The sequence below is a fragment of the Muntiacus reevesi genome, chromosome 22 (assembly GCF_963930625.1).
Source record: "Muntiacus reevesi chromosome 22, mMunRee1.1, whole genome shotgun sequence".
NCBI classification, from domain to species: domain Eukaryota; kingdom Metazoa; phylum Chordata; class Mammalia; order Artiodactyla; family Cervidae; genus Muntiacus; species Muntiacus reevesi.
Window position 1 is genome coordinate 35,096,859 of NC_089270.1, and position 22,097 is coordinate 35,118,955.

The window sequence follows — 22,097 nt, forward strand, 5'->3', positions numbered from 1 at the left end:
GGAGGGGGTGGGGGCGGGAGGGGATGCTCTTGAAAAATGTATTTGTCCCAACTCTATTCTTCAACTTTATACTCTTAGTTAGTTCAATTCACATACTTGGGATTATCTTCTACCTATTCTTTATTACTCCATGTTTCAATATTCTATACTACTCAGCTATCCTAAAGAGTCTTGTAATTTGCATTGTTTCACTTTTGATCAAATTTTATTCATCTCCCTGGAGTGTACTGTCACATTCTTATGTCTAATTCACATTCATCCTTCATGGTCCAATTGAGATAACAGCCATTTCATTTGCCAGTATTATATCCTATAAGCAGATGTGTTCTTTGTTCCAGTAATAATTAGTTGAAAACTCCATTATGTACATTATATAGGCTAGTAGTTGGGATGGAGCATTTGTACTTATCTTAACAATTTGAAAAATTAATTTTGTGCTTGTTCAATCAAATAATCTTTTAAAAATGAGAATTGTATCTGATATATCAGTATTTAATTTTATAGCAACTTAATATCATTGTATTTTACAAATGCATTAGTCCACAACAAAGTAGAAATTTTTCAGAAGTGATACTTTATCCTACATAGTTTGAGAAGCACTAAACAAGATGACATGAAAATGACCTTTTCAACACTGCCATCATTCAAGCAGATCAAATGACCTAAATGTAATTTTACAATGTATGTATCTTGGATGCAAAATTAGAACATGCCATATTCAGGTTCTTCCTGGATTTCTTTGTAAAGATCACAGTTTCCTGAAAGGCAAAGTAAAATAATAACTCTCAAAGGTTTGTGTTGTAAATATAGAACAAAACTTATGGTCAACATGACAAAATTTTAGACAAATGCAAGTAAATGAATCGTGTTTCTCTTGGAAAATTAAAGATCAGATGAAAAAAGAAATGCTAACAACTTAAGGAAGAAAATTGGAGGATTATATTGTGCAATTAAAACAGAACCTATTTCCTATTAATTCAAGATGGAATGAAGAAAGTTAATAGCTAGAATCATATGTTTAATAAGACAGACACCATTTTCTTCACAGAACATAGCTGTGAAATGATGACTATATTTTAGCAAGATGTGTAAAGTTGAGAGGGTTATAGCTACTTTGCTATTCAAATCAGACAAAGTTACTTTATGAGTGGCTACTATATTTTAGGTTAGTTACATAGGGTTGAAAATTAAACACATTTCTTTACTCTGATATGCAGGAGAGAGATTAGACATGTTAAAATGAATTATAATATGGCAAAAAGCATAGGAAAGTTTAGCCCAGATTATACTAAGAAAGTTGAGAAAAGAATACTTCTCATCCGAGGGGTGTTTAGGTGTGAGGATGAGAAAACTAAATTCATTGGAAGGAGGGACTCACAGATATTTTTAAAAAATATGTATTGTATAATACATTCCAATATGTAGGATAGAAAGAACATCCTCTCAGAAGAATAGTTTGCATAACAAAGGCAAAGAGACAGAAAAGTAATAAGCAAGGTTTCTGGTCCTATGTATTTAAGTTCATGGTGTGATGCTGCAGAAAGCAGTGAACGGAAAAAACAAACAGTAGATGGTGTGGGTGGGACTGATGGTATGGGTGGAGGCCTCCATGCCTTGCAAGGCATCTGGACTTCTTATTCTCTTTCAAACCAGAGGGATAATGTTTTCAGATCTGCCAACTGAAAAATTAAATCTGGCAACCTTGTGGAAGATAGAATGAATAGTAGAAAGACTGAAAACAAAGAGTGCAGTAAAACTGACAAGTAAATCTTTTCTCAACCTGTTCAAGACCAACATGAGAGATGACTTGGCATCAGGGGATCTGCTTAGGCTTTGAGGATACTCAGTCACCTCTCACATGTAACTGACTTGTGACATTGAGCAATGGCCTTGTTTCTTTTCCCTTATACTTAACTGAAACAAGTTATCTGATTGGAGACACCTGAACATATACCACCTTCCATGAGGTATTGCCAGAAGGAAATGGCTATGGCTCACTGCCTTGAATAAAGTAGGACACAGCTAACAAAATTTACAAATTTAGTACTATGAGAATTCTCAAATCAATTGAATATACTAAAACCCATAAAATAAAGGAAGGCTTAACAACAGGTTCATGTTGTAAGAAAAGTATTATTTTTTCTCACATATATGTATATTCCCCAAGTTTGAGGAATAAATACAAGACAATTCAAATAAATATAAACCATTGGGCACATCTTTAGGTTACATTTGAACTTTTAAGCAATATATATATACATATATATTTCTAAGTTAATCTTTACTGAATACCATTCACATAACAGAATACAATAATTATGCAGTGAACATATAGTTCAGTTCAGTTCAGATCAGTCGCTCAGTTGTGTCCGGCTCTTTGCAACCTCACGAATCGCAGCATGCCAGGCCTCCCTGTCCATCACCAACTCCGGGAGTTTACTCAAACCCATGTCCATCGAGTTGATGATGCCATCCAACCATCTCATCCTCTGTCGTCCCCTTCTCCTCTTGCCCCCAATCCCTCCCAGCATCAGGGCTTTTTCCAATGAGTCAATTCTGCATGAAGTGACCAAAGTACTGGAATTTCAGCTTCAGCAGAACATACAGTAGTTTCTATCAAACGTAGTACAGCCCACAGAGGTTAGACAGATATATGCATCCAGTTTCAATAGAATAGAATGTGATATTAAAAGTGAAAGGAATATATTATTGCCATTTTATTTCAGTTTAATATTGCTTCACTAGGATTTTGCTGTTTGGATTTGTAATGAATTAAGGCAATCTCTCTAGATGAAAATACGTTATGAATTGGTCAAATTAACACTAGCTATGTGGAACACATGGTGCCAGATGGTAAGTTGAGATTCAAAAGACCAGGAGGGAAACTGAAATAGAGTTTAGTATTCACAGGCCCTTGAAGAAGAATCCAGCAGGCATCAAGGGACTACAGTGCAGAGTACAATGAAAGAGAGAGAGGACCTGGGCATATGCCTTCATTATGGTCCGTGAATGGAGTAATTTGGGGTTTCTGCACTAAAGCCAGAGTGGTCAATTCAAACCAAAATAGTGGGGCTTTGGTAAAACCTGTGGGGAACTTATCTAAGGAGCACATAAGGAGGAGGGCTTAGCAGGTAGGTGAGACTGTGATCAAAGGAACTGTGGGGAAGTCCCATCAGAAACTTAAAACTTACTTGTGACTTTCAGAGCTGTTACTGCGGGTATCCGAATGCCTGACGGGTAAGTTTAAGGTTACTGCAGTCGGCTTGGTCAAACAATACGCAAGACCAGGCAGCAAAACGATAGAGTGGCTTAGCTAAAGTCAACAAAATCTGAAAATGTGCATGCTGTAGTAATTAGCAGAAAGTTCACAGTGAAGCAATTTTTGGTTCTTTCATATTCTAATGGTTCAAACAAAATAAATAAAGCCTGTGCTTACAAAATGTATTTCTGGGAAATATTTTTGGTGTGATATTTTTAGGCTTTATTATTTTTTTCAAAGAAATTAAAGGAAATTGTATTTTAAGTATGTACCTTGTCCAGATGAACATTTTATTGTACTTTTTAGTAGCTTGAAAAGTAACTGTCAAAATCGTTAACTGACTTGTTGCTGTGATCTTAATGTTACTTAAATATAACAGATTTAATTGTTCCTTTTACTGATCTCAGTGCTCAAGTTATTTAGGGACAAATTTCTTTCCTGTAACTATCTCTTATACTATAAATGTTTTTAAAATGAGCGATAATTTAAGGCAACATTAAGAAATGAGCATTCTATTTTTAAAAGATATTTTAAACTATCTAAAGGCTTAATTTAAAATATATTTTACATCTGTGTCTCTTTTTCTGTTTTGCATATAGGGTTATCATTACCATCTTTCTAAATTCCATATATGTGCGTTAGTATACTGTATTGGTCTTTATCTTTCTGGTTTACTTCACTGTGTATAATGAGCTCCAGTTTCATCCATCTCATTAGGGTGGGATGTTTAGAGAGAACAGCATTGAAACATGTATATTATCAAGTGTGAAACAGATCACCAGCCCAGGTTGGATGCATGAGACAAGTGCTCAGGGCTGGTGCACTGGGAAGACCCAGAGGGATCGGGTGGAGAAGGAGGCGGGAGGGGGGATAGGTATGGGGAACACATGTAAGTCCATGGCTGATTCATGTCAATGTATGGCAAAAACCACTACAATATTGTGAAGTAATTAGCCTCCAACTAATAAAAATAAATGAGAAAAATAAAATATATTTTAAATTATTGAAAGGCTTAAGGTAATTGAGGCTAAAGGCTTCAACAGTATATGAATCATGAAATTCAGATGTTCAAGCTGCATTTAGAAAAGGCAGAAGAAGCAGAGATCACATTTCCAACATCAATGTTGGATCCTCAATAAAGCAAGAGAATACCAGAAAAACATCTACTTCTGTTTTATTGACTACACCAAAGCCTTTGGCTGTGTGAATCACAACAAGCTGTGGAAAATTCTTCAAGAGATGGGAATACCAGAACACCTTACCTGCCTCCTGAAAAATCTGTATACAGGCCAAGAAGCAACAGTTAGAACCAGGCATGGAACAGACTGGTTCCACATTGGGAAAGAGTATGCCAATGCTGTATATTGCCATCCTGCTTGTTTAACTTATATGCAGAGTACATCATGAGAAATGCCAGGATGGATGAACACAAGCTAGAATCAAGATTGCCAGGAGAAATATCAATAACGTCAGATACCCAGATGACACCACCCTTATGGCAGAAAGCGAAGAAGAAGTAAAGAACTTCTTGAAGAAGGTTAAAGAGGAGAGTGGAAAAGATGGCTTAAAACTCAACATTCAAAAAATGATGATCATGGCATCTGGTCCCATCATTTCGTGGCAAATAGATGGGGAAAAAATGGAAACAGTGACAGACTTTATTCTGGGGATCTCCAAAATCACTGCAGATGGTGACTACAGCCATGAAAGTAAAAGACGCTTGCTCCTTGGAAGAAAAGTTATGACCAAACTAGACAGCATATTAAAAAGCAGAGACATTACTTTGCCAAAAAACGTCTGTCTAGGCAAAGCTATAGTTTTTCCAGTGGTCATGTATGGATGTGAAAGTTGGGCTATAAGAAAACTGAGCACCGAAGTATTAATGCTTTTGAACTGTGGTGTTAGAGAAAACTCTTGAGCGTCCCTTGGACTGCAATGAAATCAAACCAGTGAATCCTAAAGGAAATCAGTCCTGAATGTTCATTGGAAGGACTGATGCTGAAGCTGAAACTCCAATACTTTGGCCACCTGGTGCGAAGAGGTGACTCATTTGAAAAGACCCTGATGCTGGGAAAAATTGAAGGCAGAAGGAGTAGGGGATGACCCGGGATGAGATGTTTGCATGACATCACTGACTTGCACATGAGTTTGAGCATGCTCTGGGAGTTGGTGATGGAAAGGGAAGCCTAGTGTGCAGCAGTCCAGGGGTTGCAAAGAGGCAGACATGACTGAGTGAAGGAACTGAAGATATTCTTGTTGGTATCTGAATAGTAGTCAACCGAAACATTTTAAGGGTAGCATCATCTTCAAATGATTGCCTCCAAACTTTTGAGCTCTTATTATGTAGCTATGCAAATAGCTTCATTTTTGGAGCAGAAAAAATGACACAATATGCTGTGCTCAGCCCAGTCACATCAGTCTTGTCTGATTCTTTGTGATCCTATGGACTGTAGTCTGCCAGGTTCTGCTGTCCATGGGATTCTTCAGGCAAGAATACTGGAGTGGATTGCCATGCCCTTCTCCAGAGGATCTTCCCAGCCCAAGAATTGACCTGAGTCTCTTGTGTCTTCTGCATTGCAGATAGATTTTTTACTCACTGAGCTATTGGGGAAGATGCACTGTAAATATACATAAATCAAAATCACATGTTTATGTATAATTTAGGACTATGTGGAGTTTAGAATCTGCCATTTTATAAATTTTAGCAAAAATATAAATTCCATTACCCCTTTGTTTCTTATAATGCAAAATGAAGACTCCCAGGAAATACAAACATGTGTCAAAAACTTGTGTTAGAAAGATAATACAAATCTTAATGTAATAGAAAAATCAGTTTTCACTTCCTGCAATATTGTCCCTTCAGTCTTCTCTACGTTAAGCCTTTAAGTTCAGTTCAGTCACTCAGTCATGTCTGCCTCTTTGGGACCCCTGGACTGCAACACACTAGGCTTCCCTGTCCATCACCAGCTCCCAGAGCATGCTCAAGCTTATGTCCATCGAGTCAGTGATGCCATGCAACCATCTCAACCTGGGTCATCCCCTTCTCCTCCTGCCTTCAATTTTTCCCAGCATCAGGGTCTTTTCAAATGAGTCACTTCTTCACACCAGGTGGCCAAGTATTGGAGTTTCAGCTTCAGCTTCTTTGCGACCCCATGTCAGTCCTCCCTGTCGATCACCAACTCCTGGAGGTTATTCAAACTTGGGTCCATTGAGGTTATTGATATGTCTCCCAGCAATCTTGATTTCAGCTTGTGCTTCATCCAGTCCAGGATTTCTCATGATGTACTCTGCATAGAAGTTAAACGAGTAGGGTGACAATATACAGCTTTGACGTGTTCTTTTTCCAATTTGGAACCAGTCTATTGTTCTATGTCCAGTTCTAACTGTTGCTTCTTGGCCTGCATACAGATTACTCAGGAGGCAGGTCAGGTGGTCTGATATTCCCTTCTCTTTCAGAATTTCCCACAGTTTTTTGTGATACACAAGTCAATGGCTTTGGCGCAGTGAATGAAGCAGGCGTAGATGTTTTCTGGAACACTCTTGCTTTTTTGATGATCCGACGGTTATTGGCAATTTGATCTCTGGTTCCTCTCCCTTTTCTAAAACCTGCTTGAACATCTGGAAGTTAACGGTTCACATACTATTGAAGCCTGACTTGGAGAATTTTGCACATTACTTCACTAGCATGCGAGATGAGTGCAATTGTGTGGTAGTCGGAGCATTCTTTGGCATTGCCTTTGTTTGGAATTGGAATGAAAACTGACTATTTCCAATCCTGTTGTCACTGTTGTTTTCCAAATTTTCTGGCATATTGAGTGCAGCATTTTCACAGCATCATCTTTTAGGATTTGAAATAGTTTAACCTGACTTCCATCACCTCCACTAGCTTTGTTCCTAGTGATCCTTCCTAAGGCCCATTGACTTCTCATTCCAGGATGCCTGGCTCTAGGTTAGTGGTCACACCGTCATGGGGTTCTCTGGTGGCTCAGATGGTAAAGCATCTGCCTGCAGTGTGGGAGACCTGGGTTTGATCTCTGGGTCGGTAAGATCCCCTGGAGAAGGAAATTGCTCCACTCCAGTACTCTTGCCTGGAAAATTCCATGGACAGAGGAGCCTTGTAGGCTACAGTCCATGGGATCGCAAAGAGTCGGACACGACTGAGTGATTTCACTTCTTCATCGTGATTATCTGTGTCATGAGGATATCTTTTGTATAGTTCTTCTATGTATTCTTGCCACCTGTTCTTAATATCTTCTGCTTCTGTTAGGTCCATACCATCTCTGTCCTTTATTGTGCCCATCTTTACATGAAATTTTTCCTTGGCATCTCTAATTTTCTTGAAGAGATCTCTAGTCTTCCCCATTCTATTGTTTCCCTATAATTATTTGCACTGGTCACTGAGGAAGGCTTTCTTATCTTCCTTGCTATTCTTTGGAACTCTTCATTAAAATGGATATATCTTTCCTTTTCTCCTTTGCCTTTCACTTCTCTTCTTTTCTCAGCCTCAGACAACCATTTTTAATATTTGCATTTCTTTTTCTTGGGGATGGTCTTGATCCCTGCCTCCTATACAATGTCACAAAACTCCATCCATAGTTCATCAGGCACTCTATCAGATCTAGTCCCTTATATCTATTTTTCACTTCCACTAAATAATCATAAGGGATTTGATTTATGTCATACATGAATGGTCTAGTGGTTTTCCCTACTTTCTTCAATTTAAGACTGAATTTGGCAATAAAGAGTTCATTATCTGAGCCACAATCAGTTCCTGGTCTTGTTTTTGCTGACTATATAGAGCTTCTGCATCTTTGACTGAAAATAATATAATCAATCTGATTTCAATATTGACCATCTGACGATATCCATGACTAGAGTCTTCTCTTGTGTTGTTGGAAGTGGGTGTTTGCTATGAGCGGTGCATTCTCTTGTCAAAATCCTGCTAGTCTTTTTCTTGCTTCATTCTCTACCCCTTGGCCAAATTTGCCTGTTACTCCAGGTTTATGGACTTCCTACCTTTGCATTCCAGTCCCGTATAATGAAAAGGATATCTTTTACGTGTGTTAGTTCTAGAAGGTCTTGTGGGGAGGTTTCATAGAACCATTCAACTTCAGCTTCTTTGGCATTACTGGTTGGGGCATAGGCTTGGATTACTCTGATACTGGATGATTTGCCTTGGAAATGAACAGAGATCTTTCTTCCATTTTTGAGATTGCATCCAAGTACTGCATTTTGGACTCTTGTTGACTATGATGGCTGCACCATTTCTTCTAAGGGAATCTTGCCCATGGTAGTAGATATAATGGTCATCTGAGTTAATTTTACCCATTCCAGTCCATTTTAGTTTGCTGATTCCTAAAACATCAATGTTCACTCTTGCCATATCCTGTTTGACCACTTTCAATTTGCCTTGATTTATGGACCTAACTTTCCAGTTTCCTACACAACATTGCTCTTCACAGCATCAGTCTTTACTTCCATCACCAGTCACACCCGCAACTGGGTGTTGTTTTTGCTTCATTCTTTCTGGAGTTATTTCCCCACTGATCTCCGGTAGCATATTGGGCACCTACCGACCTGGGGAGTTCATCTTTCAGTGTCCTATCTTTTGGCCTTTTCATACTTTTCATGGGGCTCTCAAGGCAAGAATACTGGTTTGCCATTCCCTTCTCCAATACCAAGAATATTTTGCAGAGATACAATTCAAGAACATTCCCTGTCTTCCACTTTTCTCCTGCTATTCTTTTTTCCTATTTGTTTTTCTTCATATGCACTGAAGAATACCAATCTTCCAGTTGGTAGAACTTGTAATAAGCAGTAAGAACAACAGTACAGACACCAAACCAAACCACAGAAAGTGGTTCCTCCTTTTCAGATGTTCACCTCTTTGTAATGGATATTAACGTGTAAATAGTCCAATACAATACAATATAAGCTGAAAGACCCTGATGATGGGAAAGATGGAAGGCAAAAGGAGAAGAGGATGGCAGAAAATGAGATGATTAGATATTTTCACTGAGTCAATGAATATAAATTTGAGCAAACTCCAGGAGTTAGTGTAGACAGGGAAGCCTGACACGTTGCAGTCCATGGAGTCACAAACAGGGGCACAACTTGACCACTGAACAAGAAAGGAGAGGTAAGAACAAGGTGCTGGGCACAAAAGGATGATTTTTCTTTCTTTTCTATTGAAGAAAGCAGCTTCAGAGGTCTCTTCCATTTATTAACAGTTCCAGCACACTGAAGGATCATTCTGGGGCTAGCTGTAACAGTAAAGGTCAATCTATTGAAGTAGAAATTACCTCCTCTAAAATGCCTTACATCTTTGACCTTTCGGGCTTTCACTGAAGGCATACTGTTTTAAAGACAGCTCTGGAATATTCAGGAAGGAAGGCAAAGATGAATTCCCTACCTACTTAAGAGTTTAAAACATGCACATTTTTCAGGTTCTGTACCACTGTAATAATATATTTTATTACTGAATTTTTAAATTGACAATTATCAAGTAATTTTCAATCCCTGTTGATCAACTGGGCCTACCAGTCTGTCACCACATAAAATTTAAGAATACACACACATGTATTTTCTTATGAGAATTTAGTTCCCTTTAAGACAGGTTTATTTTTAACTTCTTACTAAAACACATATTTTGAGAATTGATTTTACTCTTAAACTGAGGAATGTTGTACTTCTGCCTTTTTACCAACTCATCATTCTAACATTGTATTGTAAAAAGAATAATTTAATTATTGCCTGTCCTTTTTTTTAATTGCAGTTTAAGTTTTCTCATTATATATTTTTATTGTCTCCCAAATAGCCATGTAGCATTACTTCATGTTGAGTGTTTCTGATTTGTTTTCTGATTTGATTAGTTATCTGATTATTTTAAAAAATTTAAAATGTAGTTAATAATTTATTTTTGTAAAACGTTTGATGAATTACTGCCTGTCTAATTGGATCCTTTATTTGTCAATACTGGTCTGTGAGTTATTAAATAAACCTATAGTATCTGCTTCTCATAAACTTAATTTAATAAAATCCTGTTATAGTCTAAATTTAATTTAATCAGACTTTCATGAAGAATCCTGAGGTAATCATATAGATATATACTACTACCTGTTTTATAGATAGAAAAGTTTCAAAAAGATTTCACTCTAAGATTCCTGAGAAACTACTTTATCTAAAAAGCTATTTTATGTAGAATTTTTTTTAGCTGTTGACATGACAAGAACATAAATAGCAAGAGAAACCATAAACCCTGAGGTGTTCATTGCTAAAATAAAGCCTGCCTTACTTCAAAGTGGAGAGAAAAAAAAATCAAATAGGTTTTTTTTATAATTTTAAATAAATAGATCCATAAATTTACTTACTTGCTTTCACTTTTCAAATAGCATTTCTGGCATTGTGTAGACCTAATGTCTTCCTAGGCCATTGTTGATAATAGAATTAGATAACTTAATTGTACATATATGCCATAGTTTAAGTATTAAGTTGGTAAAAATGTAATTGCAGTTTCAGAGCATGAATTTAAATCATTATAACTAGGTTCTAATACATCTTTATTAATCAAAACAGGAATCAGTACAATCAAAACATAATAATAGAGTATAAACTTTCAGTTACAAGTGGAATAAGGCCAGAGGATCTATTGTATAGCATAACGACTATAGCTGATATTATCGTATGGTATAATTGAAATTTGCTGAGAGTAGAATTTAAATGTTCTCATCCAAAACAAAACAAAATGGTAAATATGTAAGATAATGGATGTTTTATTTAATTCATGGGTGAAATTTTTAATAACATATGTGTATATCAAATCATGTTATACATTTTAAATATCTTATTATTTAACTTGCCAATTATACATCAATAAGCCCAAGAAAAATTTAAATAAAATATTCTAATAAACACATGCACAAAACTGTAAAAAAGTTAAAAATATTATATTTTATTATACATATAATTCAATAAATTGATATTCAACCTATCCATGGGACATTAATTTCTTCAGTGAATGTTTAAAAAGTACCTAATATATTAACATCATGAGAAACACTGGGCTGGAAGAATCACAAGCTGGAATCAAGATTGCCAGAAGAAATATCAATAACCTCAGATATGCAGATGACAACACCCTTATGGCAGAAAGTGAAGAGGAACTAAAAGCCTCTTGATGAGAGTGAAAGAGGAGATGAAAAAGTTGTCTTAAAGCTCAACATTCGGAAAACTAAGATCACGGCATCTGGTCCCATCACCTCACGGGAAATAGATGGGGAAACAGTGGAGACAGTGTCAGACTCTATTTTGGTGGGCTCCAAAATCACTGCAGATGGTGACTGCAGCCATGAAATTAAAAGACACTTACCCCTTGGAAGGAAACTTATGACCAACCTATATTAAAAAGCAGAGATATTACTTTGCCAACAGAGGACCATCTAGTCAAGGCTATGGTTTTTCCAGTGGTCATGTATGGATGTGAGATTTGGACTGTGAAGAAAGCTGAGTGCCGAAGAATTGATGCTTTTGAAGTGTGGTGTTGGAGAAGACTCTTGAGAGTCCGTTGGACTGCAAGGAGATCCAACCAGTCCTTCCTAAAGGAGATCAGTCCTGGGTGTTCTTTAGAAGGACTGATGCTGAAGCTGAAAGTCCAACACTTTGGCCACCTCATGCAAAGAGTTGACTCATTTGAAAAGACCCTGATGCTGGGAGAGATTGAGGGCAGGAGGAGAAGGGGACGACAGAGGATGAGATGGCTGGATGGCATTACCGACTCGATGGGCATGAGTTTGAGTGGACTCTGGGAGTTTGTGATGGATAGGGAGGCCTGGCATGCTGCGATTCGTGGGGTCGCAAAGATTTGGACACGACTGAAACACTGAACTGAATATATTTATAGCAGATGATAATAACTGTAATAGTCAGCAGAAGGCGATGATTCTAAACAATCAATAGGGTAGTTTGGATCAATAGAACTCTGTGATTTCTCAGATAATGAAGTTGAAAATTCATGGTTTATAAAAATATTTTTTGTTTGGAAAACCATTTGAATATTGGTGTCATTAGGGTAGAAATAGTTTTTGGCTTAACCGACACAGCATTCAGTACTGGATGCTTAAAATTATGATCACTGTCAGACATCCATGTAGATGTGTTATATACTCAACTGTGTATGTAAATTTGCAACTATGAACCAAGATATGTGGGAGATATACATCTGAGGACTAGGAAAATATTTGGCGTTAGAAGTCACGAGAATGCATTAGACCAGCTTTCCAGATAAAAGAATGTCTTATCTTTACCCAGGATGTAATATAATGTGATGTAATGAAGGTGTTGAAACTTCATGATTCTTTAATCATCAAACATTTTTCAGATTTTTAGTCACATTAAACAATAAATTTTTCATTGTTCTCAAATGAAATAAAAACTACAAATTTGTTTAATTGTTGTAGATAAATTGGTCCTTAAACATGCAATACACACTGAAATTTGAAAAGTATTGTGATTACTTTCAGTGGCCAGCATTCTATAGTAGCATTTATGAGTTGCATTTATAGTGAGCCAATAATGCAGAAAAATTTGTAGCAGCTATCTCTGTAGTTTAATGTCAAACAATTAATTACTAATATTAACTTTCTAAAGATAGGTTTCCTCCCTAATTATTTTTGCTTGAAACTCATTTCACATTCTTTATATTTTAAAAAATGTAGTATAAAACTTGTGTAGTCATTAAGGCATTTATGACAATCACTTCAAAATGTGAAGTGACCTTTTATGTTTTGAAAACATCTATCTACCTCTCTATCTATCAAGGTTATAAGATATAATGTCCTTCCATACCAGTAGGTTTAATCTAGTTATCTAAAAGACATTCATGCCACTTTTTGGATGTATATAGAGCAATTTTCAGTCCAGACTAATCAATGACTCCAAATAACCAATAATAGACAGTAACAAAGATTTCATCCTCACTCATGGCATGCCAACCTGGATGAGCTATGACTGTGCTCTGAGCTTTCAGTTCCACAAAATCAGGCTGATGAAGCAACTGTTGTTATCATTATTTCCAAGTAGAGTGAACAGAGAGGGGGTATCTTAGTTTTAATTGCTATAAAAGTGACATAAATGGGGTGATTTCTAATGTTTGAAATTGACACCGTCCAGTTCTTCCACAGTCCATTGTCCAAAGCAAGTCAAAGAGCCAAGTCCAACACAACAAGCATCACTTTCTAAAGAAGTGAAAATGAAGAATACAACAAATATTTGCTAAACACAACTAATTTACCAAAGATTTTCAGTTCCCAAGAATCATTTATTTTTCTCTTGAAATGGCAGTAAATATAATATATTTAGGAATAAAGTATTCAAACTGGATAGATTTACGTATTTGATGGTTAAAGAAGTAGATGAACTCCTATGTTTTCAGAAATGAGGTTACCTATGGGTAACTATGACTCATGACTCATTTTCCAAGAGATACTATTAATCTTAAAATGGGAATTTCCTTGAATCTCAAAGGAATATATCTCACGTCTTAAGATATTATGTATTATACATTTTTGGTTTTGTTTTTGTTATTGCTTCTGGTATTATGTTGCTTTAGCTTTTGCTGAAATTCAGTTTTAGTGTCTCATGCAGCTTTCAAAAGCAAATACTAAGTATCTTAAATATTAAGGTTAAATATTTATGGGAGTCGACAATAGTTTCAGATTTATTATAAAAACAAACACATGGTATATTTCACAGTGGTACCATATTACTTTCATTTTTTTGTATATAGAATTTGACAGTTGAGTGTATTTTTAAAAATTAGTCTACATGTCTCTTTAACATCATCAGTAGAAAAGAAGCAAAAAAAAATTATACAGTAGAGTTAATATCTCAGTTGATTTACAAACCTGATATAAACTTGTAAAAAATAAACACCACTCTTCTAAATGTCTGTAACCTATACAATGAAATAATTGAGCTATGTATTTCTTTTCCTTGTCCTCTTACATGATTAATGTTTTTAATAGCTCTTTAACACTTGAGAGCAAATACTCTAAAACTTAGCAACACAAAAGCCATTTACTTACCTCATTATTCTGTTTGGGAGTTTAGCATACAGCTGTTCAACAGTTCTGATGATGTCTGCTGGGCTGGCAAAGACTTGCAGCTCGCTGCCAGGAAGCTAGTTGACTGATCTGGGAGTGAGCTCTAGGAAAAGGTGCACAGGGCCATGTGTCTGTCATCACTGGGGAAGTTAACTTAGGATCTGTTACAAGGTACTGATCAGGGTGTTAGCAGAAGGAATGGAAAATACATGGCCTCTTGAATCTTAGCTCCATGATTTGCAAAGTCTCACTTTCAACACATGCTTTTGGTTAAAGTAAATAGCAAGGCTAGCTTAAATTTAACATCGAGGGCAATAATTCTACTTCTTGATGGGATGACTTGCAAAATGTTGTTCTTATCAGAGCAAAATAGCAGAGAATAATGTGTACTTTTACCACCAATAAATAGCATATAAACAATGCAGGCTGATACTTCTAACGCTGGACTCATTATTACTTATCACTTCCATTGGTATTTTCACTGTATTTAAGACTTTATTCAACATACATTTCATGGCAACGCTTATTCATAAATATCATATTTTCTTTTTATAACTAAAGGCTAAGCAACTTTGGTAAATGTCTTTGTCATTGTCACTGCAAATCAAAAACTCATAACCAACTATATTTTATCAAAATTTTTTCGAAAGACTATAAATCCTTGGGCTTCCCTGGTGGCTCTGAAGGTAAAGAATCTGCCTGCAATGTGGAATACCTGGGTTCGATCCCTGGGTTGTCAAGGCCCCATGGAAGAGGGCATGGTAACCCACTCCAGTATTCTTGCCTGGAGAATCCTCATGGACTGAGGAGTCGGGCAGGCTACAGTTCATGGGGTCGCAAAGAGTCAGACACGACTGAGTGACTAAGCACATAAATCCTTACTTTTTCCAATAATTTTATTCTGGTAATTATTAGGCAATTATATCACTTAAATGTGGCCCTGAAACATTTCAGATTGTAATAAAGAAAATTCCAAAGTAGATTTAAAATATATCATATAGACATCTTATTTCCCCTTTAGTTTTATTTGAATTTACGTTTAATGAACTGTAGTTCAGTTCAGGTCAGTTCAGTCGCTCAGTTGTGTCCGACTCTATGCGACCCCATGAATCGCAACACGCCAGGCCTCCTTGTCCATCACCAACTCCTGGAGTTTACCCAAATTCATGTCCATTGAGTCGGTAATGCCATCCAACCAGCTCATCCTCTGCCGTCCCCTCCTCCTCCTGCTCTCAATCTTTCCCAGCATCAGGGTCTTTTCAAACGAGTCAGCTCTTTGCATCTGGTGACTAAAGTATTGGAGTTTCAGCTTCAGCATCAGTCCTTCCGATGAACACCCAGGACTGATCTCCCTTAGGATGGGCTGATTCGATCTCCTTGCAGCCCAAGGGACTCTCAAAAGTTTTCTCCAACACCACAGTTCAAAAACATCAATTCTTCTGCATATTGATATAAAATTTTTGTATTTATGGAAAAATAACCTTTGTCAAAGAAATAAATATAAATTAATTTGGATAATGCATTTATCTATCTATCTATCTATCTATAGTTTCTTCCCTATGATTATGAGGCTGAATAATTAATCAGTAAGTAACAGAATATCAACCATTTGTTAAATGTTTTCTTCATATAGTTAATTTTCATTAATGATATGTGTTGATTATTTGGAAATGAATATAATTGTCATTTGATCACTAGCTTTTATAAAATAATTTAAAAAACAATTACTTAATTTTCTCATAGGTTATAACTATTTTATTTGAAAAAGTCCTCCAATATGTATGGACAAACCACTTCATTTACACATTACTTAGGCTTCCTTATTTCAGTAATACAGTGTTAAGTGCAAACTTCCCTGAGTGCAAGGATTATTTTGACTTCACAAACTTGCAATAGGAAAGCATAATCAGTTATTCAAGAAATAATCATAAACATTAATTTCATAAATATGCTTATAATTCTTTTGTCTTTATGGTTTCCTTTAGTCCTAAAATATTCTCACTTAGGTAATAAAGTATATATTCTAAAAAATACTTGAGAAAGGTTATTCACCATGAAAAACTGTGTGGTTTTAAAATCCAACACAAAAACAAAAATTAAAAAAAATAACAATAAAAAAAATAAAAAAATATTAAATAAAATCCAACACATTATTTTCTAATTTAATAAAATGAAACACTTTTTTAAATTATTTTTTGTATTTTCATGGGGCATCAAATTCTAGTTGCTAGTTTACATTTTCTTTCTTATTTTCCATATGTTAGAATATCAAGCTATAAGGCAGAAAAAATGTATAGAAATAGCCCTTTGTTCAGTACATAATATATAAAGACTATTATTTTCATATTAAATAGAAATGAAATGGCTTGGTAATAGACAATATAAATGAATATTTTAGTCACTAAAGAAAATTTAATTTTATTGAAGGATTACAAAAATTAAATGTTAGTTTTGGAGTGGTTATTGACATTGTATTTATGTCTGCAATGTTGTAATCATATAATAGTTATATAGAGCAAAATCAGATACTCAAGTCATATTTTCAACTTTAATTTTATTTCTACACTTATATTTACAATACATATGATATATTTGTATATGTAATGAGAAAATACATAATATCTGTGCTATAATTCTAGGTAAAATTTATATCTACAAATAATTTACTGGAAGCTAAGTATTTATTTAAAAGAAAATTATTCAGAAGAATATATTTTTGAAACTTTCCAAGGTGAAAATTTTAAATAATTATGTATTATTGCTTATTTCTATGTTTTAAAAATAATTGACAAAATGTGCTACTGTAACGTATAAAGAACCATTTGCTATGATAATAAAATCTGAAATACATATATGTATACATACAGGGGTTTTTTTTGGCACTGCAAGACCTTTTTAAAAATAACCCACTGTAGTATATAAAGAACTTCCCTGGTGGCTCAGACAGTAAAAGAATTGCCACTTTCAAAGTTTTAAAAAGTAGTAATAGTGAAAAAATATTATTTTGTGAAATACTGCAGTCTTTTCACAAGGGGGAAATTCAAGCAAACCTTAAATTGCACTTTAATGTGAAAATATTTTTCTAAGTTCATCACCTTAAATGAAAAAAGTAATGATGATGCAAAACTCAACTATGATTAGTAGAAATTTAGGTATAAATTTTTGGTTCAACTAACAAACATCAATTACCTTGTGTACTTAATATTTTAAGATTAAGTCACTCTGATTATAAAGAAAGATTAATGAAGAGAATTTTAGAATTTCAGATGACAGAATACTTTTTTATCCCAACAGGGCAATTAATTGTGATTTACAAAAATGAATATATTATTGCAAAGATAGTTGGTCCCTGTTGTTTAAACTGGCTTAAAGTAGAAATTATTATGAAAAGAATTCTTAATGTATTTACAGAGACATTTATTTAGTAATCAGAAAGTCTTATATGCTCTATTAATGATCATAGTTTCCTCTTTTTGTGCTCTGAATACAACTAAAGTACTGAAAGAGTCGACGAAGCACAATTTTTTGGTGAATTGAGCAACACTTACTGTCTGAATCATTTCATGGTTAATAATATATTTTTCTGCTGTATTTGACTAAAATTGTTCTAGAAAAGGGCAATTCTCAAAGATTTATTCAAAGTCAGCAGCTTTTTTTAATAAGCAAAATTTAAATGTAACTTAATAAAAAAATTAAATTTAAAACTTTGTGAAAAGCTTGTAATGATAATCCACTTTCCACAAGTAGGTTTATTTCAGGGTAGCATAATTTTAGTCTTGGAAGTCTATAAATTCAGGGGCAAAAATGTGTATATGCCAAGTTAGAAGATTGGCATTTACTGTATGCTGGGTTGAAAAATAAAGCGTATAGTTTTTCCATAGTAATCTACTTGTGAGAGATTTTTTGTATCAGATCAAGGGGCTTCTGTTTTCATGCAAATTTTTTTTTCCATTTATTTTTATTAGTTGGAGGCCAATTACTTTACAATATAGTAGTGGGTTTTGTCATACATTGACATGAATCAGCCATGGATTTACACGTATTCCCCATCCCGATCCCCCCTCCCACCTCCCTCTCCACCCGATTCCTCTGGGTCTTCCCAGTGCACCAGGCCCGAGCACTTGTCTCATGCATCCAACCTGGGCTGGTGATCTGTTTCACCCTTGATAATAAACATATTTTGATGCTTTTCTCTTGAAACATCCCACCCTCACCTTCTCCCATAGAGTCCAAAAGTCTGTTCTGTACATCTGTGTCTCTTTTTCTGTTTTGCATATAGTGTTATCGTTACCATCTTTCTAAATTCCATATATATGTGTTAGTATACTGTATTGGTCTTTATCTTTCTGGTTTACTTCACTCTGTATAATGGGCTCCAGTTTCAGCCATCTCATTAGAACTGATTCAAATGAATTCTTTTCAATGGCTGAGTAATATTCCATGATGTATATGTATCACAGCTTCCTTATCCATTCGTCTGCTGATGGGCATCTAGGTTGCTTCCATGTCCTGGCTATTATAAACAGTGCTGCGATGAACATTGGGTGCACGTGTCTCTTTCAGATCTGGTTTCTTCGGTGTGTATGCCCAGGAGTGGGATTGCTGGGTCATATGGCAGTTCTAATTCCAGTTTTTTAAGGAATCTCCACACTTTTCTCCATAGCGGCTGTACTAGTTTGCATCCCCACTTCCACAACTGGGTATTGTTTTTGCTTTGGCTCCATCCCTTCATTCTTTCTGGAGTTATTTCTCCACTGATCTCCAGTAGCATATTGGGCACCTACCAACCTGGGGAGTTCCTCTTTCAGTATCCTATCATTTTGCCTTTTCACACTGTTCATGGGGTTCTCAAGGCAAGAATTCTGAAGTGGTTTGCCATTCCCTTCTCCAGTGGACCACATTCTGTCAGACCTCTCCACCATGACCTGACAGTCTTGGGTGGCCCCACACGTCATGGCTTAGTTTCATTGAGTTAGACAAGACCGTGGTCCTGTGATCAGATTGGCTAGTTTCTGTGATTATGGCTTCAGTGTGTCTGCCCGCTGATGCCCTCTCGCAACACCTACTATCTTAGTTGGGTTTCTCTTACCTTGGACTGGGGTATCTCTTCATGGCTGCTCCATTAAAGCGCAGTTGCTGATCCTTAGCTTGGATGAAGTAGCCCCTCCTGTCCTTGAACATGGAGTAGCTTCCCTTGGCCCTCCTGACCCTGCGCAGCCTCTGCTCCTTGGATGTGGGGTTGCTCCTCTCGGCCGCCGCCCCTGACCCTGGACGTGGGATAGCTCATGTTGGCCGCCGCCCCTGACCTCGGACATGGGGTATTATGTGCCCTCAAATAGCGGGAGCTGAGCCTACAGTGAACCCTACCTGAGGAGCTGTTAATCATGAGAATTATTACTATATTATATATTGATATGTTTTTAAATAGATGGCTCTTGAAAAGACTGATGAACAAATATTTGTTACTCTAGGGAATAGTACGTGGATCTTAGGCATCTTTGTCAGAGGCCACAACATATAATGGTCTTTGTTATGTAATGCTACTTATGGTTATTAAATAACAATGAAACAATGGAGCAAATATTGTTAAAACAAACCATCACCTTTAAAAAATATAATTCAAAAATCGAAGTTTAATAATCAAAATTAAAACATGATATGTTTAAGCCTATAAATATATATTATCCTCTCTAAAATTTTCAAATATTTTACAATATTTAGAAAAGAAAATGATATGAAGAACTTAAAATTTCACACTAACAGAATCATTTAGGTTTCTTTTGCAATTTAAAGCACAACACAAATGAAAAAAATATCATTCTTCAGTGCTTGAAAGTTTCTGGTTTAGTAAACTATAAACATAGAAGAAATAAAAAATTCTGAATGGTTTGTCACACTTGGTTACAGGAGGTAATGGAATATAGTAAAATAAATGTACTCTTTGTTATGCTTTTGATTTATAATATAATATTAAATATAAAAATTTCAATAACAACTGCCTAGAATATTATTATGTACCATCCTTTTGGACACTTGTGTGTTTTTGTTTTTTTTTTTTTTTTTTATGCTATCCTCCCAAAATAGCCATAAGAAGATTTTAATGTAGCAAAAACTAAAATAAACCATGCACACAGTATTCCATATTTGTTTAGAGAAAGGAAACATATTTGACTTGCATGAACATGAAAATGTCTTTGACATAGACCTTGAAGGATTGTTGCATTTTTCATAAGCCAATGGGAAATCAGAAGCAGGGGAATTTCAGTTTGCAAGCTGGCTAGGGACTGAGTCAGAAAGTCAGAAAGTACTGTGATGGTTTGTGGTGTTTTGATAAAACTCTTATCCTAATGAATTTTCCTATTTAGATGAAGAAACATTTTCCCTTATTCTCTTTTCTATCATTTTTGTAGTTATTGTTTAGTTGCTAGGTCATGTTCAACTCTTTGTGACTCCAACACACCAGAATTCCTTCTTCACTGAGTTTGCTCAAATTCTTGTCCATTGAGTTGGTAATGCTAACTAATTATCTCATCCTCTGCCACACTTTTCTCCTTTTTTGTTATTGTTGCCATTTTCTACTCCAAAGGTTCTTCCTGACCCAGGAATAGAGTCTGTGTCTCTTGCATCTCCTGCTTTGGCAGGTGGATTCTTTATCACTGTGCCACCTGGAAGTCCTTTTCTAAGATTGGAAAGATTTAATTTCTGTAAATTAGGACCAGATAATAATATCCTTAAAGAATAAAAAAATATATCTAACAGATTTTTGATGGTCCTATGACACCTTTGGGTGAAATTTTTAAAAAAATATCTATGAGGCTTATAATATTTTGTTTTTCTACATGATATTCTGAAGTAAATATCTCTTTTATTTGTGTAAATAAATTTTATATCCCTGCATTCCTCTGATAACTCTTTTACTTTATTTCTTTTGAATTAATTCATACTTTTAATTGATAATCCCACTAATTTGGAATTAAGAAACTGAATATTACAGGCAGAGAAAATTAATAAAAATAAATTTTGAAATAAAAATTTGGATGACCTCATCATTACATTATTGCTGTTATATGTAAATACAAAACTTTGGCAAAAGCCTTAAAGAGGCAATGTTTCAAAATCATCAGATATGTAGTGACTAGAGAGCTAAACAAAAAAGCTAGGCATTTTGTACTTATTTTATATTTTAAACATATTAAACAAATATTTTCTTATTAAATGAATATGAAGCAAACAAATGAATACTTTTTCTTAATCATTCTCTCCATTTTTCAGGTGACACAAAAATCTACCATTCATGATGTTAAGCAGAAATTTCACAAAGCATGTAAGTCTTATATATAATTTTGAATTTATATTACAGTCTTTTTCTCAAATTGGTTCAGATTTACCTCTAAGTTCAATATTATGATGGAGCGAGAATGTGGAAATCATATTTTTATGTGGAACTCAGAAATAGTACTATGCTAAACACCCCTTCATCGTGAACATTTTCATATCTACCTCTTCTCACACTTTAATCTTCAAAACCCAAAGTTTATTTGAACTTTTCCATTCTAACAAGAAACATCCTATATGTGAAAGTCATTAATCAATATAAGGTATTTCTTTATATTTAAGCAAACATAGAGCATTTTTTTTTACTTCATGTATTTATACTGATTAAATATCTATTACATAGGAATACTTAAAAAATTGCATTTAAATTGTTATTTAAATTTATTAGTGGCTAGATTTTCCTC

At 35.1% G+C, this 22,097-nt stretch overlaps 1 protein-coding gene across 1 annotated transcript in view; it reads left to right on the top strand.

Annotated features, from left to right (window-relative positions):
• Positions 1-22,097, top strand: part of TECRL (trans-2,3-enoyl-CoA reductase like) — a 131,624-nt gene that overhangs the window by 12,084 nt on the left and 97,443 nt on the right. The window contains exon 2 of the mRNA XM_065914673.1: positions 21,631-21,682. Coding sequence (XP_065770745.1) covers positions 21,631-21,682 — 52 coding nt within the window. The remainder of the gene's footprint in view (positions 1-21,630; positions 21,683-22,097) is intronic.